The 26,426-nt window shown below is 52.2% G+C and overlaps 1 protein-coding gene across 5 annotated transcripts in view; it reads left to right on the forward strand.

The window, feature by feature from the left end:
- FOXP4 (forkhead box P4) overlaps positions 1 to 8,902 on the forward strand; it is a 56,924-nt gene extending 48,022 nt beyond the window's left edge. For all 5 annotated transcript variants that reach the window (XM_084753001.1, XM_084753002.1, XM_084753000.1 and 2 more), the window contains 8 exons: positions 232 to 315; positions 439 to 607; positions 723 to 799; positions 1,476 to 1,577; positions 4,793 to 4,914; positions 6,385 to 6,451; positions 6,740 to 6,909; positions 7,171 to 8,902. In XM_084753001.1, coding sequence (XP_084609127.1) covers positions 232 to 315; positions 439 to 607; positions 723 to 799; positions 1,476 to 1,577; positions 4,793 to 4,914; positions 6,385 to 6,451; positions 6,740 to 6,909; positions 7,171 to 7,318 — 939 coding nt within the window. In that variant the 3' untranslated portion in view covers positions 7,319 to 8,902. The remainder of the gene's footprint in view (positions 1 to 231; positions 316 to 438; positions 608 to 722; positions 800 to 1,475; positions 1,578 to 4,792; positions 4,915 to 6,384; positions 6,452 to 6,739; positions 6,910 to 7,170) is intronic.
- The last annotated feature ends 17,524 nt before the right edge of the window (positions 8,903 to 26,426 follow it).

The following is a 26,426-nucleotide window of genomic DNA, read 5'->3' on the forward strand; positions in this document are numbered from 1 at the left end:
TAGAACAGAGGTGTGTGTGTGTGTGTGTGTGTGTGTGTGTGGTGTGTGTGTGTGTGTGTGTGTGTGTGTGTGTGTGGTTGGTGCGTGCGTGCGTGCGTGCGTGCGTGCGTGCGTAGAAGAGGAGGGGAGAGAGCTTTCTTCTGAGGAGAACTGGGAAGGATGGCCTGTAGGGGTTAAGAGCCCGTTGCTTCCCGCTCACTGTGCCCCTCCTCTGCCTGTGCCTTTTCACAGCTCGCCAAGGAGAGTGAGCGACTGCAGGCCATGATGGCACATCTGCACATGCGGCCTTCCGAGCCTAAGCCCTTCAGCCAGCCAGTGAGTGCTGCCGGGTGTGGTCCCCCCCCCCCCTGCATCCCACTGCATAGCTCTGGCCTTTGAGGACAGCCCCTTCCCCATTGCTCACAGCTGAACCCATTACCTGGCTCCTCCTTCTCCTAGGTGACCGGCTCTGCAGACCCATTCCCAGATGGCCTGGTACACCCCCCAACTTCAGCCGCTGCCCCCGTCACACCCCTGCGGCCCCCTGGCCTGGGCTCTGCCTCTTTACACGGTGGGGGCCCTGCTCGCAGGAGAAGCAATGACAAATTCTGCTCCCCCATCTCCTCAGGTGAGGCTACTGTGGGAGGGGTGTCTCCCCCCCCACCCCCCCCACCCCCGCCCAGCCCCTAATCCCCAGGCAGATTCCCGATCTGGTTGCCTCACCTTCTGCCTGTCCCCCTCAGAGCTGGCGCAGAATCACGAGTTCTACAAGAACGCTGACGTCAGGCCCCCCTTCACCTATGCCTCCCTTATCCGCCAGGTAAGCATGGAAGGTAGGAAGCGAGCTGCACCCAAGCCTCCTGATACTTGACCAGGAGGGTCCTGGGACCCTCTCATCTGGTCTTCCTCCTGCAGGCCATGGCTTAGTTTGCCTGCAGCTCACTGGGTGTGTTCCCACCGACTCTTCCTGTATATCCAACGCCACGCCCACTTCTGCATACACACATTTAGCCTTCACACTCTTCTGTGCCTTCTCCCCTGTCCACAATCCTCATGTTCTTCATGCTCACCCAATATTCTTATGGACACACATGGACAGAGTCTTACACATGTGTCTACTCTGTGGTACTTCCTACAGGTGTGCACTCTCTCACACTCTTGGGGTGCACTTTGCCTGAATAAGGACAAATTCCAGCCCCCCCTCAACAACAGTGCTTCTTCCATTCCTCCAGATAGGGCCTGTGAAGCCCTGTTTCCCGCCCTCTCCCCCTCCCCCAAACCAGATGAGGCCCCAGTGTCCCTTCTGCACATGCACAGCATCTGGAGGCCGGGCTCCTGATAACCTCAGCTCCTGTTAGCTGGGACACCCAGTCTTGCTGTCCATCTTATCTGGTCCACCCACATTGCAGTGGGTCCCCTGTCCTTCCAGGTGGGCCAGGGGCCGTGAGCCCTCTGGCTCTGGGCTGAGGGTCTCTCTTTCCTTGCCTTGCCTGCAGGCCATACTGGAGACCCCAGATAGGCAGCTGACTCTAAATGAAATCTATAACTGGTTCACCAGGATGTTCGCCTACTTCCGAAGAAACACTGCCACCTGGAAGGTGAGGCCTGCCCCTACCTCCCCTCATCCTGGCTTCCTTTAAACCTCCACGTCCCATTGAGACCAAGGCTGCCTAGCAGGTTCTCTCCCATAATTCTGTGGAAATAGCCCACCCACCAAGGCCACAGGCAGCACACACACACACACCCGTCCCCCGCCTCCCCAAGCAGGAACTTGCACAGTGTGCATAGCTCCATTGTGTAGATCAGGGACTTGCCATATTGCCCAGGCTGGTCTTAAAACCCTGCGTTTGGATGCTCACATGGAACCCAGCCCTGTGTGTGCTAGGCATGTCCAGGTCCAGCCTGTGCCACCTCTTTAATGAGAAGAAATTACTATCCTCTTGTATGGTACAAAAAATCGAGTGGGTGCTCAGCTTAGCGGCAGGTCCTGGGGTGAATCCACAGGTATTTCGTGGGCCTAGATTTCATCGCGGAAGGCTGGTATGAAATCCAGGGGAGGTCGCAGGAGGCCCATGGACCATTCCCAGGAACACAAATGAGCACTCACGCGCCACACAGCTCACCAGTGGCGGGGAGATAAGTGCCTCTATCCAATTAGTCACTTAACACTTTCAGCCATAAGCATTTTCCTAGGAGACCAGAGGAATGCAAGACCCTAGGAAAATGGGACACAGTGATGTGGGCTCGGACACTAAACCATTCTATAGTCAAGATAGGGCCGTATATGTGTATGTGTGTCTTGGACTATGTAGCAAGGTGGGGAGGTGGTATCTAAATTGAGGAGGAGAAGGAGGAGGGGGGGAATGTAATGGCCCCTTTAGGAAGTCTAGACACCAGCGAGGGGCGTCCCTAAGAATCCTAATTGTTATCTCTGGCTCTCGGGTCCCCCTGCTGGCCAGTGAAAAACTTGCAGTAAAAAAACAGAAAACAAAAAAACCACAAACCACCACCTCCTGTCGTCTGCCGGTCTCTCAGAGAGAGTAAAGGCCTGGGGGAGAAGGGGGCCAGGGTACCGCCAAGCACTGGGTGGGGTCTACAATTGCCTAGCCGTCTCCACCTTGGTAATGTACAAAGGGCCTATCACATCATCCTCCCTTTCCTATGCCTAGCTCCCAAAGCTTAGAGAGACTATGTGGCAGCTGCTCTGATTGGTTATGAGTGATGTCACTTCCTGGCAACCACAGCCCTGCCCTCTTTTTGAGCCTGCAAAGCGTTCTAGCCACCCCCCACCCCCCCTTTCTGGTCCAGCCTCCACTTCCAGGCCAGGTCCAATGGCAAACTTTACAAACAATACCGTCCAATCACCTAAAGTTTAATATAACACAGAACCTGGTTTCTATGGGACCTAGTTTAGGACGCTTTCTTAGCGTCTCAGTGGCCTTGCTAAAAACAAATCATCTGGTCACTCTGCCTCCAGCCCTGTTTCATCCCTCTTCCCCCCCTCCCCACCCCCCAAATCTGGTCCAGATAGTGTGGCTTGTCGCTACCTGCAGCACCCAGGGGTGCCACGCTGCCCTATCAGGTCACACTATCTTGGCGTGGGATCCACATTGACTTTCAGAGAGTTTTCAGCCAGCCAATTTCATTCATGCTGCTCTGGCAAAGTGTAGCTTGTCGTTTCTTCCTTCTGTTTTTGTACCTCCCATATATTTTGTACCTCCTCAGAGTCATCTCCCTCGACTTTATTTAGGGTCTCTTAATCCCTAACCCACAACCCGTCTGGTCCCCATCTACTTTAGACCCAGGGCATCCAGGCTTGGGAGTGGGTGTGGGCCAAGCCAGCTGCCATTTCTTGGGGACAGAGCTACCATCTGCCAAGTCAGTGGTCCTCACCGGCCCTCCCGTGTCCATCTCCTCCTAGGGCCTGTGTTGTGGGCCCATCCTTTTGTTTACGCAGCCCCCCGCCAGACCCCTTAAATTGCCGTTAATGTTTCAGCGTAACGAATTAGTCTCTCATCACGACTCAGGCTTCGAAATGAGGGGAAAAAAAAGCCCCGGCGAGGCCACCCTCGGAAATTGGGGTCATTCTCATTTGCAAAGCGGAGGATCGGAGCCCCCGTAATGCGGGCAAATTTATTCCGAGGCAGGAGCCCCGGCGTGATTAGGCCCTTTGTAATTATCGCTCCGTGAGATTCCACTCCAGCCGCCCGCCTCCCTCGTGGATTAGCAAGCGAGTCGGAAAAATACACAGGATTTAATTAGAGGCAAATTAAAATTGGTAATGAAATCGGGCCAGTTGCAAGAGGCACGAGTTGGTTGGGAGAGAGGGAGAGGGGCTCTCCAGGGGCACCCACTGCCCGCCCTGCCCGCTTTCTTCCCCGTTTAGAAATGTAAAGAGGAGATAGGGATGAGGCAGATTGGCGGAGGCCGATGTGGGTACAGGTAACGGGGACAGGGCTGGGGCTGAGAGAGACAGAAAAACTGACAGCAGAAAAATATGGAAGAGGGACCGAGGGACCTGGGGACAGGAGATGGTGGGTCAGGGCCCTCACCCAGGCTTCCAAAGGGAATAATTGGGCCCAGCAACCCCCACCCATGTGTCCTACCAACCAGGTGACCTCAATTTCTGAAATTCTCTTGCCAGGAGGAGGCGGTAGTGACAAGGTGACTTAACCTCTCTCTCGTCTTGTCTCACAACTGTGCATTTAGGCTGTCTTTCCAAGTCAGCAGTTGCTTTCCACATGTATTAGGCTCCACTGTATATGTGGGCTCCCAAGAAGCTGTCTGTTCAGAGCCACAGCTCAAAGCCTCGCTCCCCAGACCCCTAGGGGTTGAGTAAAGGGGCATGATATAGTTGCAGAAGCTATTTGCAAATTTAGAGCCCCTTGCGTGCCTGAGGCACAGTGTCCCAGCCTCTCTAAGCCACCAGGGTCCATGTTACATCTTAAAAATCAGAAAGCCAGGAATGACCGATGCCAGTATATCGGTCAGTGAGGATGGGAAAAGGAACATTCATTTCTCTGGCGGCAGCAGTTTCTGTAGTCCTGGCTGGCCTATACAACTCCCTATGTTGACCGGGTTGGCCTCTACCTCCCAAGTGCTCGGGATTAAAGGTGTGTGCCTCCACACCCGATCCGAGACGGTGTTTTCTAAGATGAGGCAGGAGGAGGGAGCTCCTGGCAGCAGAGGCAGTGAGGGCCTCCCTCTCGCTGTCCCTATCCCTGTCCTGGGAACATGAGATGTGGGACCACAAGGGGATTCTCTATGCGTGTTCACGGCAACGGAGGTGAACCCCCGTACTCTACATCCTCAGAATGCCGTGCGCCACAACCTCAGCCTGCACAAGTGCTTCGTCCGAGTGGAGAACGTCAAGGGGGCCGTGTGGACCGTGGATGAGCGGGAATATCAGAAACGGAGACCACCAAAGATGACAGGGTATGTGGGACCTAGCTGAGCGGCCTGTACCCATTCTGGCCTGAGCCAGCTTGGCTTCTGCTTCTCAAGGAGACCCTGGGTTCCGTATGCCTGCCACCCTGAGAAGGCGGTGAGGGTGGGGGAGACCAGCAATCTGCACGGACGTGATGGGCAATCCAGAGATGGGCGCTGGCATCTTCTGTTCTCACTTCTAAGAATCGAAGGGAACAGGGTACCAGAGAGATTGACTCCACAGTAGTTTTGGCCAGAGCTGGGATGTGGGCTGAGGTGACAGCTTCTATCCTACACCCCACCCCATCATAGGACAAGAGCCCTGGGCTCCACGTCTTCCTTTCACAGTGGAAGAGTTGAGTGGACAGGGTAAGGGGCTGGCAGAAAGCCACACAGCAGGTTGATGGCAGAGCTGGGTCTAGAACCAGGCCTCACATCGGGGTTATGGTCTGTTTGACCACACATTGGGTCAGATTGTCCCACCAGCGCCTACTTTCTTGTCCTCACACACTGGCCACCGGCCCCCAGCTCAGGGGAGACCTGAAGTAAGTTAAGATGCCTTTAGCACTCAGTGTTTTTTTCCTCAAGCCTTGCTGGGCAAGTGCAGGTGAGACTGCTAAATGCCCTACCATGTGCCCACACCTTTAGCCTCCGCACTTGGTAGTGCCATCTTGTGGCCAGCCTGGGTCCTGTTGCAACCTACTGTGTGACCTCTGAGAGGCTCTGTGGGAGGGAGAGAGCCCCAAGCCTTGGCTCCCCCAGCACCCCTAGCTTCTGTGGCAGAAGAGACCATTAGATACATGACACTCCAGCGGGCAGGTCTGAGCACATGGCTGACGTGCCCAAGTTCAAGTCAGTCAGGTTTTCAAGCCCTGGCTGTCCAGAAACTCACTCTGTAAACCAGGCTGGCCTTGAACTCAGAGACCCACTTGCCTCTGCCTCTCAAGTGATGGGATTAAAGGCGTGTGCCTGGTGGGGAGACTATGAGAGAATGATCAGAGAGAGAAACTGCTGGCCATGCCCTGTGAAAAGGGGATTGTGGGAGTCCTGGTCCTGTGAGTCTCTCAGCCCCTGACTGCGCTGCTAAGGCCGAGGCCGGCGGTCCCTGCTCCCTGCAGGGCTGCGAGCTTTAAGAACAGAGCAGAGGGGCTGGAGAGATGGCTCAGAGGTTAAGAGCACTGCCTGCTCCTCCAAAGGTCCTGAGTTCAATTCCCAGCAACCACATGGTGGTTCACAACCATCTATAATGAGATCTGGTGCCATCTTCTGACATGCAGGCAAAACACTATATACTTAATAAATCTTTGAAAAAAAAAGAAAAAAAAAGAAAAAAGAGCAGAGCCGAAGAGAACAGAATGGATCCAGCTGCAGCCTTGCCCGCAGCAATGGGAGAGCGCGGTGCATCTCTTCATGTTGGCTTTGAGTCAGGGGAAAGTCGTGCGTGGATGCGTGAGTTAAGATTGCCCTCTCTCCCCTCAGGAGTCCCACTCTGGTGAAGAACATGATCTCAGGCCTCAGTTATGGGGCACTTAATGCCAGCTACCAGGTGACTGAGCTGATCTGCTCCCCTCTGCCCTGTCCCTCCCCCCCCTCCCCGCTTTGCTTAGCCTCCTCCCCCAGAGGAGAGGAGTAGGTGGGAAAGAGGGTAAAGACTGCTCCCCACTTTTAGCCTCAGCCCACAGCCTTATTCCAAGTCTGTAACCTGTGGGCATAGCACAGGCAGCCTGGTACAGCCATCAGACTAGGGTCCTCTGACCCCAGGCGGGAATGAAAGGGCCACTGATGGGCCAGGCCAGCTTTCCAACCTCGGATATCTCCACCCTGTGCGCTTTAGGCTGCCCTGGCAGAGAGCAGCTTCCCTCTCCTCAGCAACCCCGGCATGCTGAACCCTGGCTCAGCCAGCAGCCTTCTGCCCCTCGGCCAGGATGACATGGGTGCCCCTGGGGAACCACTGCCCAGCAACGGGAGCAGCAGCCCCCCTCGCCTTTCCCCTCCTCAGTACAGGTGAGTACACATGAGCCCCTCAGTCTGTCACGTGTCTCTTTGCAAAGGACAAGTGAGCTCCACAATTCTCTCTTCCCTCTCTCTCTCAGCTTTCTATATTCTCTTCCCTATCACTCCCCCCCCCCCCCCACTTCTGCCTCTCTCATCTCTCTACACAGAGCCTGGGGAGAGGTTAGACCTCAGATAATGGGATGCTATCGGGATTCTGGATTAGCGGGGAGGCCCTGGCACCCACATTTCCACATCACTCTTTCCATGCAGCCACCAGGTGCAAGTAAAAGAGGAGCCCGCTGAGGCAGAGGAAGACAGGCGGCCGGGGCCTCCTCTGGGCACCCCAAACCCCAGCACTGTGGGGCCTCCGGAAGACAGGGACCTGGAGGAGGACCTGCCAGGAGAGGACATGTCCTAAGAGCTGGGTGGACAGGCAGCGCAGTCCAAAACCCTGCCACCCAGTCCGGACGGACCCCGGCCCACCCACCCCACTCTACAGCCCCTCCAACCTCAAGGCACTTCGGGGGACTCAGACGGGGGAGTCTGGGCCAGCAGCTGCCCACACCACCTGACTGACAGACGCCTGGAGGCAGGCACGCCTCTGCCCCCAAGAGAACACAGAACCCTTGGCCTGGGTCCCGTAGAGGACATGGAGGGCCCAGGCCCTCTCAGACCCTCCCTGTATCCCTAACCACCACCACCAGCAGCAGCAGCAGGGCCCTCCTTCCCCACCAGCGCTCCCCTCCAGGGCCCCTTAGCACAGGGGAGACCCGCAGGCGGGGCTGAGCCACCCTCATACCCCTGACCTTTACCCCCTCTGTCCTGGCTGTAGCAGAGGTTTCTGGTCAGAGGACCCTTCCTGGTTCTGTCTTCCCTAACCATTCTTTTCCCAACTGTGAAAATTAGTTCTCCGGCCCCAGCTCCCAGCTCACTGGGGCAAACCGACTGGGAGTGCAACTGTAGACCAGCCCCTCAGCTGCTGGGGTGGAGCAAGTTCTGCCCTGCCCTGCCCTCCCCAACCCCCCCACCCCACCCCGGCCTGAGTGAGACAGGACCCAGACTAAGCAGGCTTCCACCCCACCCTGTCTGGGTGCTCCTGTGACACCCCAACTTGAGGAAGCACTGAGGGACCCCCATGCTGGGCACCTTCAGAGCTGTGTGCATTGGTGGCCTCTGTGGCCTGAGCATCAGCACAAAGCCAGGCTGGAACCATCCTCACCCCCCAGCCTATGGGTCCCCACACTGGAGTCCTCTCAACCCCTCAGCATCTCTTCCTGTTCCCTCTCCCCCCCCCCTCACCCCATCCCACAACCCCCCAGTTAAACGGATGACCAAAGACCTTTCTTATGCCGGAAGCAAAAACCAAAACTTTTTGTTGGCTTCTTCCTTTGTCGCCTCCTGAACACCCTGCCCCCCCCCCCCCCCCCCCGCGCCCTGGCCCCAGGCTGGAAGCTCTCTCCTTCCACTTAAGTTATTGTTTTAAACCAAAGTTTACAGTGTCTGTTGGTGGCAAGGCCCTCTCCTTCCCTCCCCGCCCCCTCCCCAAGGGTCCAGGGGTCCTTCCCACTTCCTCTCTGCTCTTTACCTGCCAAAAGAGAAGGGGGTGGGCAGAATCCTGCCCCCACCCCCCAGGCTGCTTCCTGGGGACCCTTCAGACCGCTCCATAGGACCAAGTCCCCATCATTGCTGGGAGAGTGGATTCTAGCAGAAGAGCTGGAAAAGTTAAGGCCCCCACAGACCCCCTATGGGGGACCCACAATTCAAGGCCACGGACTGGGTGCAAGGGATGCCCAGAGCGCCCTGACGAGGCCCCTTCCCTGAGAAAGACTCCCTGGATGTTTCCCAGGAGCACCCCATATTCCCCACCAACCCCTGTCCCTGCCCTACACAAGCTGCCCTCCTGAGAGGCAAGGGCCCCACCCTCACCCCAGCCTTCCCCATGTATCCCCACCTGTGTTCCGTTTGACCAGCACAGAAATATTAAAGTCCTCTATTTACTGGGCCCTGTGTGTGTCACCAAGGCGAGAAAGGGGAGGGCCCTTGGGGCCGGAGGGCTTGCTGGAGACAGGAGCATCTGGGCGAGCCAGGTCTGTGAACCTGTACCAGGCACAGAGGTGATCCTCTGGCGCCCTCCTCTTCCTGCTGGCACCATGACAGGCTTCTGAGTCCAAAGTGCCAGGCCCTAGGATTGCAGCTGGGGTTGCTGACTGGTCCTCGGCCAGGGCGGGGCACTCTTATTTCATCTGGGAGCTTAGTCATACACCTAGTTACCTTGGGCGCTGTCATTGTGGCAAAGTGTGTGCTGCCCACGCATGGTGCCCAGGTAAGCCGCCATGTCCCCTGGGTGGGCACATGTATATCCTGACACTACAGAATTGGTTACCTGTTTGCCCTGTAGTGCATGTGTCTGCAGTGGCCTAGTGCACGGGGCTCTGGTTGGGAAAAGAATGGTCTGGTCCGTTCAAGGAAATCCTGCATAGTGAGGAGGAACAGAAAGGAGAGAAGTGGCCGGACTATTAGTCCCAAGGTGAGTTCTGTCCCCCGTGAGTGATGTCCCCTCTGAATGCTGCCCCCTGGGGCACGCACTAGGGCCTCATCTGCAGGCCCTCTCTGCTATACCAGTGTCACCTTGCAGGAGCTTGGAAAGCTGGTGGGCTAGCAGGAGTGGGGCAGGGTGCAGGGCGAGTGCAATCACCCTGCAAGCTGCTGGGACTTTCCGATGACTGGCTGTGGAATGGACGGCCTGCTGACCTCTGCCCTCTCATTTGCTTCTAACCTTGGCTCACTGACCCCTCCCCCCAACCTTAGCAAGAGTCTGAGATGAACTCCTTGTGTCTGTAACACACACACACACACACATCGAGAGAGGAACAGGCTCTGCTTGGAGAGACACACACACACACACACACACACACACACACACACACACACACACACACACACCAAGAGGAACAAGCTCCACTTAGACACACAGACGGACAGACACTGTTCACCCTGACAGGCAGCACACTGCTGGTGCCCTCTCTGCCCTCCGAGGAGGCTGTGTGCTGCCTGGACAGCGCCGACAGAGCAGTCTAACTTGACACAACCTCCTAACACCTTAGCTTTCCTTTCCCCTCTCCCAGACCCCAGGAGACCCTAGGGGTGTTAGCTGCCAAGTAGCTAATTCCCTTACCCTACCCCTGCAGAAAGAGGGTCTGTTCCGATAACTGTTCCCATGGGGGCAGCCTGCTTACCCAGACCCATCAAGGAAAGAAGTCGACTTTTCTCCTCACCGCCAGCTTTGTGCTCAGGACAGTTCTCCCTGCAGTCTAACTTTGGTTTCTCCCGCTTCAGCTAGGACCGCTGTGGGTCTTGTGTCTCCCCATTCTTCCATATAGTGGTGGAAATGCTCGTGGCATCTAGAGTAACTGCACAGGGAGTTGCTAGGATCCTTGAGCCTAGAAACGCCTCACTTTTCTTTTTTGTTTCCGAGTCAGGATCTTCTTTCAGAGCCTTGGCTGTCTTGGAACCAGTATGGAGACCAGGATGAACTCAGCCGGGCCGCCTGCCTCTGCCTCCCCAGTGCTAAGGTTGCAGATGTGTGTCACAATGCTGCCAGCACTTTTACCCTGCCTCTCTGTCACTTTCCCATCAGGAAGCCCTCCATGCTGTAGATCTTGCCTTCCTACTAGGTTTTTTGTTTGTTTAATGACGTCTCTGGTTATTTAATTTTTTGCTTTTGTTTGTTTTTTGTTTTGTTTTGTTTTGAGACAGGATTTCTCTGTGTGGCCTTGGCTGTCCTGGACTCGCTTTGTAGACCAGGCTGGCCTCAAACTCACAGCGATCCGCCTACCTCTGCCTCCTGAGTTGCTAGGATTAAAGGTGTGCGCCACCACGTCCGGCTCCTATTTATTTATTTTTAAAGATTATTTTATGTATCTGAACATCTTGCCTGCATGTATGTGAGTGCATCATGGAAGTGCCTGGACCTGGAGTTAGAGATGCCCATGTCTTTGTCTGTCTGCCCCCCATCCCCGCCACTGCGGCTAGCAGCTTGTCCTGGTCTTACCATTTCTGCCCTGGTGGAGAAGCTCTTTAGAATCGGACCCTGGTTGCACACCCTGCGCCGGTTTTGCCCCCTGCCAGAACTCACCTCTCTAGCCCAGGGCCTGTTGCCCGCGGCCGGCAGAGGGCGCTTCACACAAAGCCGACCCACCGCGCTGGACGCTGCTGCGCGCTTGGGGAGGGTGGAGCCAACTCTTTGAGGACCCTCTTGCCTAGGCCAGGGTTCCTTTCGCTGTTTTTGTTGGGGCTTTCCAGATAGTTCCAACTTGTACATTCTACAGCAAATCGGAAAGAAGGAGGAAGAATGTGGGGACCCGAAGCAGAGACCTCCACAGCTGCTCACTCCAGTCACAGGAAAGGATGACGCCAGTTCTAACAGGAATACATACTAATATTTACCCTGGTGTGGTGGCCTATACCTGAAATCCCAGCACCCCAGAAGCAGGGGGATTGGGGGTCTAAGTGCATTCTAGTTCATATAGTCCTAGGCCAGTCTGGACTACATGAGACCCTGTCTCAAAAATATTCCTCAAAAAAGCATTAACATTTAATGAGACTTTACTGTCTGCCAGATGCTTCTAGAAGTTTTGTCTTTCATTCCCCACAACTCTGGGTTAGATACTGTATCCCCACTTCTCAGAAGGGGAAACTGAGGGTTGGCCTAATGAGCTAACTTGGTGGCTTGTGCCTGTAATCCCAGCATTCAGGAGGCTGAGCTCTGGGAAGACCAACATTGAGTTCAAGGCTAGCCTGGGCTACAGTGTGAGGAGGAGGTAGGGGCCGAATTAACCCCCTGGGCAAAGGAGAGACACTTGGTACCTACCAGAGATATTCAGGAGGGAAACTGAGGTACAGAGAGCCTCGGAAGCGAGATTTAGACAGTGGCTTTCTGAGCCCCCAGCTGATATTCTCTAGGCAGAATGTGGTAAAGCCGGGCTTGCAGCAAGGCTGAACCGCCCTAAGGAAATAATCACACCCAGGGCCCTTCTGCAGCACCTCTGGGCAGAGCAGACAAAGAGAGCCTTGTCTGAAGTGGGAGCTGGCAGCCCCCACATGTGCACGCACACACGTCATTGATTGGTTTACACCCAGAGGCCCCTTCCACGGGTCACATGGAAGTCCCACCACTTGGGCCTGGCCCCCTCTCCTGGTCTCAGGATCAAAAGTTTAGGAAAACAGGGCGGACACGCTGTCTCGTGGGGTAAGGGCGCTTGCTACCAAGCCTGGCAACCCAAGTTCAGTCCCCAGGAACCCAGATGGTGGAAGGAGAGAGGGTTCTACTTTGACCTGCACACTGAAGTCCTCCCCACACATAAAATAAACAAATGATGTAAAAAAAAAAAAAAGTTTAGAAAGACGGCCTGTCCCTGTGTCCGCCTAGCCTGAAAGGTGCATTATCCTAGTGGGAGGGTCCAGGCAGGCAGGAGCTGGCCACCCCTGGTAGATGAGCTGACTGACAGTGGCAAAGTGGGATGGGTGTGTCCTCCCACCAGCACCACCACCCCCCCTTCCTGGGACCTGGGTTGACCCCAGGGTATGCCAGGCCACTCCCTGACCCCTGCTCTGCAGAAGCTGGGCAAGCAGAGCTGCTTCTGTGACCCAGAGGTGAGTAAAAGCCATGCCTGTTGGGGCAATACACTGGGTAGTGCTCTGTTGGTCCAAAGAGGGGGGAACCTCAAGTGTGCTACAGTGGAATAGTCTACAGCAAAGAAAAAGAATAACCAAGAGGTCCCAGCAGCAAGACCAATGTGAGAGTAATGGGTGAAACACATCAGACTCCTGTTTGGCTATGGAGCAAGAGGGATGGCTAAAGTCTCAAAAGACAGACCCGGAAGAGAAGGCGAACTCAGGCCAAAGCAGTGGCCTGGTGATGACAACTTAAGCTCCTAGCACCCTAGGAAGACCTCCCCCCCAGGACAGTCAGAAGACAGTGTCGGGGAGGGGAAGTGTAGGGCTGAGACTTGCTTCCAGAGATTTCAGTCATAATGGGAGAGAGCAGACCCTCAGGGAAGGGGACATGGCCTCTGACAGAGGTCCTAGAATGACTCTCATCTGGGATGACGGCTTTGAGTAGAGGACAGAACAGGATTCCAAGCTTGCGTGGGCCAGACTTCCTCTTGTTTGAACCATCTTTTGCCATACCCCCACCCCCTCCACCCTTCCACCCTCTCCCCACACCTCCACCCCCTTACACACACACACACACACACACACCACACAATAAGGAAGCTCTGTTCAGAACTCAGCTCAATATAAAATGCTCAGGAAAGAGGGGTGGGGCCCTGGGGTGGCCTGGAAACCATCACCAGGCTGAGTTAGGCAGGGAGGAAATGGGGGAGGGAGTCCCACCAACAAAGGCTGGAGCCCAGTGGGTGCCCTGGATAAGATGCTGGCTCTCTGACAGTTGGGGCTCCCATGAGCAAAGAGGTAGGACCAAGCAATTGTCAGGAGGACAGGCACTCAGCACCTGAGAATGACAAAGGTCCCTAAGTGCCCCCCCCAGGCTCTGTCCACCTACCTGCAGCTCTTTTCTACAGCCATCCCCCTCCCCCTACACACACACACACACACACACACACACACACACAGCTGCCAACTCACACACTTACACTTGTCTCTAAGAGAAGCTGGTGTCACTGTGTCTCCAGAAGGCTCGTCCAAGAGGCCATCGTGTTGCTAAGCTGCCACAGGTGTGCCACCAACTGGGGCCTGATTTTGCTCCTGTGTCAGAGAGGACCCCAAGCTGGTTCGAGTGTCTTCGCCCTATGCACAGAGCACACAGAAAGCTTATCAACATTAACTGGGCCTCTAGTTTACATCCAGGCTGGTCCTGGGGAACCTCATGGTGGACGTGTGTGTGTGTGTGTATGTGTGTGTGTGTGTGTGTGTGTGTGTGTGTGTCACAGACCAGATGGCAAAACAATCACCAGTGTGTAATAAAGTAAACTATTAGGGCCTGAATTTGAGCCCCAGAATCCATGTTGCATTTAAAAATTTTTTTAAACCTTTAAGGCAGGCATGGCGCGTACTTCCCAGCCCTAGAAAGGCAGAGACAGGAATCCTCCCCTCTTGGCGCTTCCAAACGGGGAGTGTAGCTTACTCAGAGGAGCCCCAGATTAGAAAAACCTTGTCTAAAGAACTAAATGGACAGGTCTGTGAGAATATCAGCTGATACACACGTGTGCACACGCGCACACACGCAAAACTTGAAAGACTTCTTCAAAGAGCCTACTCTAGCTGGTTGTGGTGGCGCACAGGAGGCGGAGGCGGATTGATTACCCAGTGTTCTGGGCTAGCCTGGCCTACACAGTGACATCCTCCTTCCCCATCCCCACCAAAGGACAGAACTTACACCAGCTCCTTCTGCTGTATGCCGCTTTCCATGGGGGAGACAGTCCTTCTTGACACGTCCAAGCGCCTCAATTATTTAAAAGGCCTCCAATAAAGAATATTATTAATATATGACAGTGAAGGCAGCCGCAGAGAAGCAGCATAGATAAGTAATGAAATGTAACGGGCCAGTCACTCACACATTCAAAATTTATTGAGGCTGTCCCACACACAAGACACTGATGAGATCTTAAAGTACAGAATGGGTTAGCCAATCTCTCTCTCTCGCTCTCTCCTCAAAGAGCCAGGGAGCCGGATGATAAGCAGACACAGGAGAAAGGGGATGTAGAAAAGGCTGGCTCTGTAACTCTCCCGGGCATTTGCGTGATGCGCAGGAACTAGGCAGAGGGAAGCGTTGGGAAGGATGACAGACTCCTGAAAGAGCTTGGGAGGCTTCGGCCTGGAGAAATGGTGGCAGCTGCTGCTCAGCTCAGAAACTTGCACTTCTGCTCTGGACAACATCAAATATGTTTGAGCAAAGGGCTGGGAATGTAGGCCAGCTTGGGTATGGTGGCTGCAAGCAACCTCTCTCTCCCTTCTCTGTTTTTTATTATTGTTGTTGTTGCTGCTGCTATGGTGTGTATGTGATGTGTGTCCACCACGGCACACACGTGGAGATCAGAGACTCCCACTTGTAGAGGCGGGGGTCTCCCTTGTTTCTGAGGCAGTGCCATTTATGTATTTCGAGCTGTCCTGTCTGGCCCTCGGGCTCTCGGCCTTTGGTCCTGACTCCGCCTCCCTCTGCCACAGAAGTGCTGGAGTGACAGATGTTAATCAGCATCTAGTTTTCTGTGTTTCCCAGCAACTGGACTCAGGGCATCGCCAAGCACAGCGAGTGTTCTTACCGGCTAAGCCTCTTGTCTGTCTTGTTGTTTGTGTTTGTTGCTGTTGTTTTGTTTGTGAAACAGACTCTGGTCAACTTGGCCTCTAGGATAACCTTGAAGTCTGGGTCCTGCTGCCTCTACCTCCCAAGCCCTGAGGTTACAGGTACCAAGCACAACATGCAGCTCCTCCTCTTCTAGTTTTGTAGTCCTGGCTGGCCTAGAACTCATTATGTAGACCAGGCTAGCCTTGAACTCACAGTGATCTACCTGGCTCTGCCTTCCCCAGCCCCCAAGTGCTGGAATTAAAGGCATGTGTCACCATGACTTTTTTTTTTAATATGTGTGGGTGTTTTGCCTATGCATTTGCCTGCACATCTAATGAGTGCAGTACCTGGGGAGACCACAAGAGGGAGTTAAATCATCAGGACCTGCAGCTACAGATGGCTGTGTGCCACCATGTGGATGGGCGGAATCAAAACAGATCCTCTGGAAGAGCAGCCAGTGTTTTTTATTTGTTTATACTGTTCTGCTTTTTGACACAGGGTTTCTCTGTGCAGCCTTGGCTATCCTGGACTCACTTTATAGCCCAGGCTGGCCTCGAACTCAGAGATCCTCCTGCCTCTGCCTCCCGAGCGTTGGGATTAAAGGTGTGCTCTTAGCCAGCGTTCTTAATCACTAAGCCATCTCTCCAGCACCCTGGAGTTTTGTTTTTGTTTTTAATTCATTTTATTTTGAAATTATGAGGATGTTTTCAGGGAGGGGTTGTGTGCGTGTGAGTGCAAGTGTTGAGGAGGCCAGAGGCCTGGGATCTCCCGAAGCTGGAGTTACAGGCCGTTTCAAGCTGCCCAATGTGGGTGCTAGGAATTGAATGTGAGCAGCACACGCTTTTAACCCCTGAGCCAGCTCTCCCACCCCCCCCCCTTTCTTCTTTTTTAAAACGGACTTGTTAAGGAAGCAGAGGTGGAAGGCATTGTGAATTTGAGGCCAATCTGAGCTACAGAGCCAGACCCTGCCTGAAACTACAAAACAACAAAAGCCTAAACACAAACCAAAGAAAACTAAAACCAGGCGGGCATTGTCATTTTGTAGATCAGCTGTGAGGGCAAAGCCTTTCATTCCTGCCCCAGCTGTGAGAAGACGGATCTGGGTGGCAGCTGTGAGAAGAGAGAGGAAGGGGAGTGGGAGGGAGGCATGAGGAAGGAGAAAAGGGTGACCTTGTTCCACAAATAGGAGGCAAGGAAAACAAAGATACAAAAAAGGGATGCGATGGTTTTCAGGCTTAGGTAGCTAGCGGTGGTAGTGGCGGGTGGCGAGAACCAGGGGCAGGAAGAAGGGGGGGGAGCTCATTTTGTGGTGGAAGATGAAGGCCTGACTCTGAGTCCAGCGGAATTTGAGGTGACAACAGAAACCCCAACTGGAGCAACTCCTAATTAAAGATGGAGGACGGAGACCATGTACCTCCCCTTCAGCCTCCTGAAGCTAGAGACACTCCAGTGAGATCGATTTATTTTAAGGAATGGACTCCTGGAAGATGAATTCAAGACAAGACGCCAGGCTGGGAGAGTGAGTGGAAGGGAGGGTGGTTGAGGCAGCCAAGTCCTCAGCCCACAAGGGGGGCCCAGATGCAGCCTTCCTTTCATGGTGGACTCACGCTGGGGCCTCAGCTCGCTGCCACCCGCACACATATGCAGGTACACACACACACACACACACACAAAGTAAATCTGAAATAAACTTTTTCTTTTTCTTTTTTGAGACAGGGTATTTCTTTTCTCTGTATACCTCTGGCTTGTCCTAGAACATTCTATGTGGACCAAGCTGGCCTTGATTTCACAGATTCAACTGCTTTAGCTTCCCAAGTCCTAGAATTAAAAGTGTATGCCACTATGCCTGACTAAACTACTTTTTAAAATCACCCTTTTTTTTTTTTCAGGCTCTCACTATGCAGTCCTGGCCTAGAACTCTCTATGTTGACCAGACTGGCCTCAAATTCACAGAGATCCACCTGCCTCAGCCTCCTGACTGCTGGGATTAAAGGCGTGTACTACCATGCCTGGCCTAAAATAATTACTTATTCTCAGATACCATGCTACATCCATGAAATAAAAGTCACTTGTAGAACAAAATGAGGTCTTTAGAAATTAAAAAAAATTATGACAGAAGATATGAAAATAAAAGCCATGAAGACTGGAAGGTAAGGCAGGGCCGGGCCAGGCATGGTGGGACAAACCTGTGGGCCAGCAGAAGCCTGCGACAGAAGGGTTACCAAGGACCCCAGGCCAGCCTGGGCTGCAGAGCAGGACCATGTCTTTAAAAAGGAGGAAAAGAAGGAACGAATGAACCAGGGCCAGGGATGCAGCTCAGTCAGTACAGGGTTTGCCCAGGATGCACAGGGGCCTAGACTCCCTGTCCAATACCGCATAAGCCAGGCATGGTGACACGCCGCAGGCTTCATGCCAGGGACCAGGATGTAGAGGGAGGCAGGGGTATTAGGACCTCAAGGCCAACTTCTGCTACAGCCCGGGATATGTGAGGCCTTATCTCAAAACAAGACGAAGCAGGGGCTAGAGAGATGGCTCAGCAGCTAAGAACACACTGGGCTCTGCCATTGAACCTTTGGTTTCCAGCACCCACACATCGGTTCGCAACCATCTGTAAGGCCAGTTCTGTAGGGGGGAAGCCAATGCCGCCTTCTGGCTTTCATTAGCACTGCACACTTGTATTGAACATTTGTACATACAGGCAAACGCTCGTATACATAGAATAAAAAGAAATGAATCTTTAAGGATAAGTAAATATTTTAAAACCAGGGATAAGTTAAGTCATTACTTATTAAAGTATTACAATTGATAATACCATATAAAGACCATACTAAAAGGACACACACACACCATAAAAATGGAGAAGACACTGTGGTACCAGCTACTATGGAGGAAGCCAAGGCAGGAAACAAGCCTTAGCCCAGGACTTCAAGGCCAGCCCAGGGAACACTGATGACTTCCCAAAAGAGACAGGTGGGGGTTAGTTGGAGAGAAAAGGGGGAAGGGGGAAAAAAAGCAATCAAGAGTTTTTCAACTTGAATTTCCAGGCTCTGTGAGCCAAAGAGCAAGTAAAAACTTATTCCCCGGGGGTACCGCCACGGAGTTTCAGAACGCTGACAGAAAGAGCAGGTCTCATGGACTCGCGGAGACGCATCAAAAAAAACCCAGAGACTCAAAGTAGCTCTTGATTGTTCAACGGCACCATGGGGGGGGGGGGGGAAGAGGGAGGGAGGAAGGGAGGGAGGGAGGGAGAGGGAAAGGGAAAGAGAGAGGGAGCACATGCATTGCCTTTGACATTCTGAGGGGAAGTTATCCCCAACCTGAAACTCACCCTGCCTGCCTATTAATTAAGCACAAGGGAGAAACATGTGGAGACATGAAAACTCCCTAAACCGAACTCCTATTCACCACTTATGGCGACTGAGTGATCTGTGGCTGCCACACACACGAAGCGCCCAGGGTCAACCTCAGAGCTCTGGAGACACTAAGCCAGGGACAGAGCAAGGGACCAAGCCAGAGCAGAGAGGTCCAAGGCTCCCAACAAGAGTTTTTCCAGAAGGCTCCACCTGGCATGTTGGTGCCTACCTTTCAATGTATTATAATGGGGTCTACACTGCAGGTTCAGGGGTCAAGAAAACCACCACAGAACAAGAGAAGGGAGTCCCCCCACCCCAAAAAAAGGGAAATGTCTGAAGGAGAGCCAAGGCAACATAGTCTGATCATAAACTACACTTAGGCCTAGCCCTGATGATGACGGCACCTTCCCCGGGTTAACCAGGGGCTGACTCATGCTGGAGATGAGAGACAGGGGCTCTGAGAGCGGTCGCCATGTGAGGAGTGGATGAGAAAATGTCACCTGTGTTTTTCAGAGTAAGACTTTAATTGATAGCTAAAGAGGAAGGGTGAAAAAGTCACAAAGTCAGTCTCTCTTTAAAGAATTTTTAACTGTGTGTGTGTGTGCGTCTGTTTGTCTGTCCATGTGAGTACAGTACCAGATGAAGGTGTCAGATCCCCCAGAGCTGGAGTTTCACGTGAGTACTGAGAACCAAACTCAGGTCCTCTGCAAGAGCTGCAAATGATCTTAATCAGTGAGCCACCTCTCCATCTTCCAAAGCAAGTTCTTTAAAAACAAACAAACAAACAAACAAACATGCACGCATGCATGGACATGAGCCAGAGGAGAACTTGCAGAAGTTCATTCCTTCCACTATGTGGACCCTGGAGACTGAACTCGGGTTGCCAGGTTTCAAAGCAAGCGTCTCTGCCCACTTAGCTATGGCACCAGCCCCTCCATCTTGTTTCTAAAGACAAGGTCTCTCGCTGAACCTGGAACTTACCAACTCAGCTGGGTCCTCCAGCCTCTGCCTTCACAGCATCGTCGGGCTTCCAGGACAAGGCGCCTGGCTTTTTACATGGGCATTGAACATCTATAGTCAGGTCCTCGTGGTGTGTGTTGGCAAGCACTTTACCAACCCAGCCATGCCCTCAACCCCACCAACCTCCTCTTCACAGACGGGTACTAAAAGTCAGAAAGTCCGCTCAAAGAATTGGGTTGTGTTTGGGGTGGACGGGAGGGGGCGTCCACGAGGAGGGGGATCCTGCTTTTCTAACAGGCGTAGTAAAGCAGATGACGTTCCTGGTGCAGGAGAGCGCTGAGCGCCTCCTTGTTGGCCACAAGAGGGTCAAGACCAAGGCTGGAGAGATGGTTTAGAGCACTGAAGTCCTGAGTTCAATTCCCAGCACCACATGGTGGCTCACAACCATCTATGCTGGGATCTGATGCCCTCTTCTGGCCTGCAGGTGTACAAGCAGATGGAGCGCTCATGTAAAATAAGTAAATAGAGGGTCAAGGCCACACAGACATAGAGTAGCCCCATTCACCATGTTCTTCTAGCACCCAGCCCAGGACCTGTCAGGCAGCAGGCCCCCGGTTACATGACGGCAGAGTGAGCCACTGGAAGTTCCAGAGGGCAGGCAGCTTCTGCTTTGCCATATCGCTGGATGGACTAGGAACCAGGTCTATGAAGGAATGAGTGGCAGCTTCAGGGCTACAGTGTCAGACTCTTAACTCTCTTTCTGGAGCCCCATGGCAAGCAGATAGTGCCCATAGGCTGCAGACAGGTGCTAGTTATAAGAGGAAAACACCTATACACACACACACTCTCTCTCTCTCTTGTATGTGTCAATGCCAGAGGCACACATGGCACGTGTGAAGGTTAGAATAACAAACTCTGCCATCAGGTCTCATCTTCCACCTTGCTTGAGCCAGGTCTCCTGCTTTGCTGTATTTACTGTTGTGTGTGCCAGCCAAGCTGGACTGCAACCTCCAAGATTCTCCTGTTGTCATCTCCTCAACCCTGGGGGAGAGGAGGACACATAGGAGGAGGAGGAGGAGGAGGAGGAGGAAGAAGAGGGGCAGGAAGAGGAAGAGGAGCAGGAGGAGGAAGAGAAGCAGTAGGAACAGGAGGAGCAGGAGAAGGAACAGGAGGAGCAGGAGGAAGAGGAGCAGGAGGAAGAGGAGCAGGAAGAGGAGGAGGGGGGGGAAGAGGAGGCTGCTGCCATTCCGAACGTCTTATGGGAAGAGGCCTATGTGGTTCTTACCAGAATTGTGTCACGCTGTCAAAGCTGGAAGAATGGACATTCACTGAAGAGGAGGTGGCGGCAGGGACCTTCCTATTCTGAGGCCATACAGAAGAGTCCTCGGGCAGGGCCAGTGCGATAGTTCCCTGGGCAAAATGGAATCTCCACCAAGATGGGCAACCTGAGTTCAGTCTGTGAGAACCGCATGGTGGAAGAGAACAGACTCCTTCAAACTGTTCAAACTGTCCTCTAACTTTTACACACACACACACACACACACACACACACACACACACACACACACACACACGAATGATAGATTGATAGATAGACAGACTGATTGATTTAACATCCAACAGCATAGTCCAGGCTTCCATCAAGGATCAGGAAGCTACACAACAGACCCCACTGTCCACTCAGTAGCTTCCAGAATAGTCTCACTTTGCTCTTAGCTCAGCTGTGACAACCTCTGAAGCTGACTGACTTTCCCATCTGTGACGCCCCATGCACACACCCCTCTCTTCTCCAACAATTGCACCAAAATTTTTCCTTTTTCCTCCCAAGTTTCCAAAGAAATGCCGGCTGCCTGTTGTGACACCCTTGCACGCAGGGCCCTGGAGGGGCTCCTGGCCAACCCATTCTGCAGAGCTTGACCCAGGCATGCACAGCAGGATCTCTAGCCTCACGTGCTCACAGGTGGACAGCGTTGTTAGCAGGCCACCTTGTCCTTCCTGCCTTGTCCATCAGAAGAGAGTCCAGCTACCCCAGGGGAGCAAAGGTCTCAAGGTTGGAGCCATGAGGAGAACTTTAGGCAAGATGTCACAGGCTGACTGGGAGAAGGAGGGCACAGAGAGTTCACAGAAAGGGATGAGGGTGAAGAGATTTGGAAAGAGAGTCTTGGGTGACCCCCAGCTCAGAGACTCTCCATATACCAAGAGGACGATCTGTGCAGGTGGCCTTGTGACAGCCATTTTCTAGATCCGCACAGCAGGAGGCTGGTCACACAGGGCAGCAGGCTGATGAATTGGCTGAGCCAGGGGACCTGTGAGGAATTACTACTCAACCAGCACCCTGTGACACCAGGACGTATGTCACACAAAACGAGGGGCAAGGAGGGCAACAGTGCTGTCCCAGTCAGCCTGGATCAGGAAGCCTCTGGCCATGGAGAGCCTGGTCACCACCCTCTGAGCTTCAGTTTTGTCACCTGAAAACAGATCTAAGAACCCTCAAGGATCCAGTCAGGATGGAATGGCCTAGAAGCCTCTCACCAGAGCTCCAAATGTCTATCCCATATAAACTCCACGCCAAGGTTGAACACGGTACGTGCTCTGAGCCCAGCACTCGGGAGGCCAGCCTGATCTACATAGCAGGTCCCAGGCCAGCCAGGACTACTACGTGTTTCCACGGTGTCTAAACAACAGGAAAAACCACTCCAAATCTTCCGGGCTTTAACACTACTTATTGCTACACTTGTGACTTAGGAGTAAAGCCGGGCAAGCCTGTTCCTCATCTGGCTGCATTCTGATGGGGGTGCTTGCAATTCCTGCAGGCTGGCTGGACTTCCGCCCAGTAACTTGCCCAGAGTCCAGGGAAGCCAGCCTGAAGCACCCAGGCTGGGCTGGAGAGCTGGGGATGGGGGTTGGGTACCTATAATCCTACCCATAGGAGGCTGAGGCAGGAGGATGAAGAGATTAAGGCTGGCCTGGGCTACATAGCAGAACAAACAAAAACAACCAAAGCCTGGGCTGGCAATGGCCCGGGTGTCACTTGTGGAATTTAATCTCTGTTTTTCAGAGTGAGACTATAACTGATGTCTTAAAGGGACAGGGCACTGGGATGAGAGAGATTGTCAGGGACCTTGGGCACAATAAGAAGTGACCTCACATTTGATTTTGTTGTTGTTGTTGTTTGGTTTCTGTTTTTTTGTTTTGGTTTGGTTTGGTTTTTTTTGAGACAGGGTTTCTATGTGTAGCCTTGGCTGTCCTAGACCCACTTTGTAGACCAGGCTGGCCTTGAACTCACAGTGATCCGCCAGCCTCTGCCTTAGAAGCCACCACACCTGATTTTTTTTTTTTTTTAAAGATGGGATCTTCTATACCCCAGGCTGGCCACACACTCAAAGTTCTGATCCTCTTGCACACACCACCCAAATACTGTTGTAAAAAGGAGTGTACCACCGCACTTGGTTTTATGTGATGTGGGATACTGAACCCAGGGCCTTGTGAGTGCTAGGCGAGCACCCTCCCAATTGAGCCACATACCCAAGCCTTGAATTCTTTTGATTCCGTCAGATCATAATTTTTTTTTTGATTCATAAGGATCTTGGCCTTAATGTGGCCAGCCAGGAACCCCTCCCCTCTGCAATTCTAGCCAGCCTCTGGCTCTGACCCAGCCATGTCTCTATCTTTGTCTGGCCTACGTTTATTTTTAGGACTGCCAAGTGGCATTGGCTTCTATTCCCAGGGTGACAAGGAGCTTGCTGAGTAAAGAGTCCATCTTAAAAAAAAAAAAAAAAAAAAAGGAGGGGAGGGGCTCAGAACCCATGTCTCAGCTGCAAGCTTCACGCTCTCTCCCTACTGACATTTCTTTCCATGAGTCTGTTGTCCCCAGGGGCGGGGGGGAAATCAATGCCCCTAGCACTTCTACTGTCATTAATCTGTGTTCACTCCAGCCTATCAAACCTGTCCTCTACAACACTTCATTCTCCATAGAGATTCCGTGGCGTCTTCATAAGCCTCTTCCAGAACCCTCCCCACCACGGTCTGCGCTTTCTGCCCCACCCCATCCTCTCCTCCCAGGCAATGCAGAGAGAAGCAGCTGGCTTCTGAGTGTGCAACCAGGCACAGCCACACTCCAGAGCACAGCGGCCAAGGAGTCCTCGGACATCTACGTTGTCATAAAAGTTATCGCAGCCCATTCTGTAAAATACAGGCTCAGCTAGTACGGGGAAATGCATGTTCCCAGGACAGACACCGGCCGCCAGCAGACTGGCTGTCAAGGGCTCTCTGCCATTGTGCCTGCCTGGTCATTTAAGAGACTAGGGAAGGCAAGACCAACCCTGTCCTCGGCTCGGCTTTCAGCAGGGCAGAGTGGGTGGGTACACGGCAGGGGATGCAGGACTTTGTAGGCTTCGACCTTTTCCAAACCTGCTTTATTTGGGGTTCTGTAATGCTCATAACTCCCTTCCAACCCACCTTCCCTAGATAGGAGAGAAAAGAGGTTAATGGGAACAGGAGAAGTAGACCTTTTTGGATTCATTTCCTGGGAGCGATTCCCCTGGCGTAGTCATCAGGATTTCAGCAGACCAGCAAGTCAACCAAAGTTGCTGCTGGAACCTGGAACAGCAGCAGAAGCCCGGAACCCCAAAACATTCTCTGGAGCGTCTCGAAGTGGAGCAATGAACAGACAAACAATACCGAGACCCAAAAAACCCCTGCCGCCTGTTTCGGACATATATATATATATATATATATATATATATATATATATATATATATATAAATATCTCCTCTCAGCGTCTGTACTAAGATGTGTTTCAGCTGGCGAAACCAAGCCCCCTACACGAGGCGGTTCATCCTCTAGTAGATGGACATCACCTGATCTCTCACAAGTCTGTTCCCCATCCCGCACTTGGGATCAAAACAAAAGCATGTTTACATCCACTACAGGACTTACTATCAGTAAGTTGTAGGTGAATGTGGCCTTCAGACTTCATTTTTCTTCTGTAAGACAAGGAAAATATTTATTCAACTTTATTTTTGTTTTTTTTTGAAAATGGGGTTTTATCATAAGCTCTGTAGCCCAGAGTGTGAACCAACACACCTGACTTGAGAAAGACATTCTCTCTCTCTCTCTCTCTCTCTCTCTCTCTCTCTCTCTCTCTCTCTGTGTGTGTGTGTGTGTGTGTGTGTTTGTGTGTACACATTCTTATACCTTAGTCCAGGCAGGTCCATAAGTCACTATTAACACAGAAAGACAGAAATTAAAAGCAAAGTCTTAAATTTTTTTTTTTTAACTGGGGCTGGAGAGATGGCTCAGTGGTTAAGGGCACTGACTGCTCTTCCAGAGGCCCTGAGTTCAATTCCTAGCAACCACATGGTGGCTCACAACCATCTATAATGTGATCTGATGCCCTCCTCTGGCCTGCAGATGTATCTGCAGGCAGAGCACTGTATATACAATAAGTAAATATTTTAAAAATTGTTATTTATTTATTTTTGAGATAAAGTCTCACTATGTAGCCATAGCTAGCTTATGACCCTGTGTAGATCAGGCTGGCCTTGAACTCACAGAGATCTTCCTGCCTCTGCCTCCTTAGTGCTGGGATTAGGAAATGTGTGTTGTCATGACTACTTTTTTATTATCTATCTATCTATCTATCTATCTATCTATCTATCTATCTATCATCTACCTACCTACCTATCTAGTTATTTTAGGTATGTTCTCCTATAGCTCAAGCTAACACAAAATCCCTATGTAGCTGAGGATGACCTTGAACTTAGGATCTCCCACCTTAGTGCTGGGGTTAAGGGCAATCCCTGCCACACCGTTCTTCCAACAAAGGCTCTCTATGCTGAAGAGGCAGGGTGCTGGGTGCTGGTCCTTTTTCTTCTTTAAATTAGATTTTAAGTGGTCTTCAAATGTGAAAGACAATTGTAGATGGCTTTTCCCGGGCCAAATGAAAATTTTAATACATATATTATAGTAGTTTAAATCCATATGGCCCCCACAGACACATGTGTTTGAATGCTTAGCCACAGGAAATGGCACTATTAGGAGGCGTAGCCTTATTCGGAGGAAGTGTGTCACTGTGGAGGAGGGCTTTGAGGTTGTACACACTCAAGGTACACCCAGCGTGGCACACAGTCTCCTTCTGCTGCCTGCCAATCAAGATGAAGAGCTCTCAGCTCCATCTCCAGTGTCCACCTGCACGCTGCCCTTCTTCCCACCATGATGATAACAGACTAAGCCTTCCAAACTGTCAGCCAGTTAAATGTTTTCCTTTATAAGAGCTGCTGTGGTCATGATGTCTCTTCACAGTAGTAAAACCATAGCTAAGGGGCTGGAGAGATGGCTCAGTGGGTAAGAGCACCACCTGTTCTTCCAAAGGAACTGAGTTCAATTCCCAGCAACCAACCACATGGTGGCTCACACCATCTATAATGTAACCTGATGCCCTCTTCTGCCCTGCAGGAGTACAAGCAGAAAACACTGTATACATAATAATAAAATCTTTTTTTTAAAACCATAACTAAGATGTTTTTTTCTTATAACAAAAAAAAAAGCCAAAAAACTTGGGTTCCCCTACATCCATTTTTTTAAAGTAGTGAAAGGGAAAATATACAAATCACGGAATGTAGGTAATATTAAAAATCTGAACTGGGTGTGGTGGCGCACACCTTTAATCCCAGTGCTTAGGAGGCAGAGGCAGGTGGATCATTGTGAATTCAAGGCCAGCCTGGTCTAACAAAGCAAGTCCAGAACAGCCAAGGCTAACACGGAGAGACCCTGTCTCGAAAAACAAAACAACAACAAAAACAAACAAACAAAAATATCTGAAAGTCAGTTGAAGGGCTGGCATCAATGTTTCATTTAATAATTACTTAAAAATCAATAACTCACACATTTTTGAATGTGTATTTTG

Source organism: Acomys minous (assembly GCF_964271855.1).
Source record: "Acomys minous genome assembly, chromosome: 13".
In the NCBI taxonomy this organism is placed as follows: Eukaryota; Metazoa; Chordata; class Mammalia; order Rodentia; family Muridae; genus Acomys; species Acomys minous.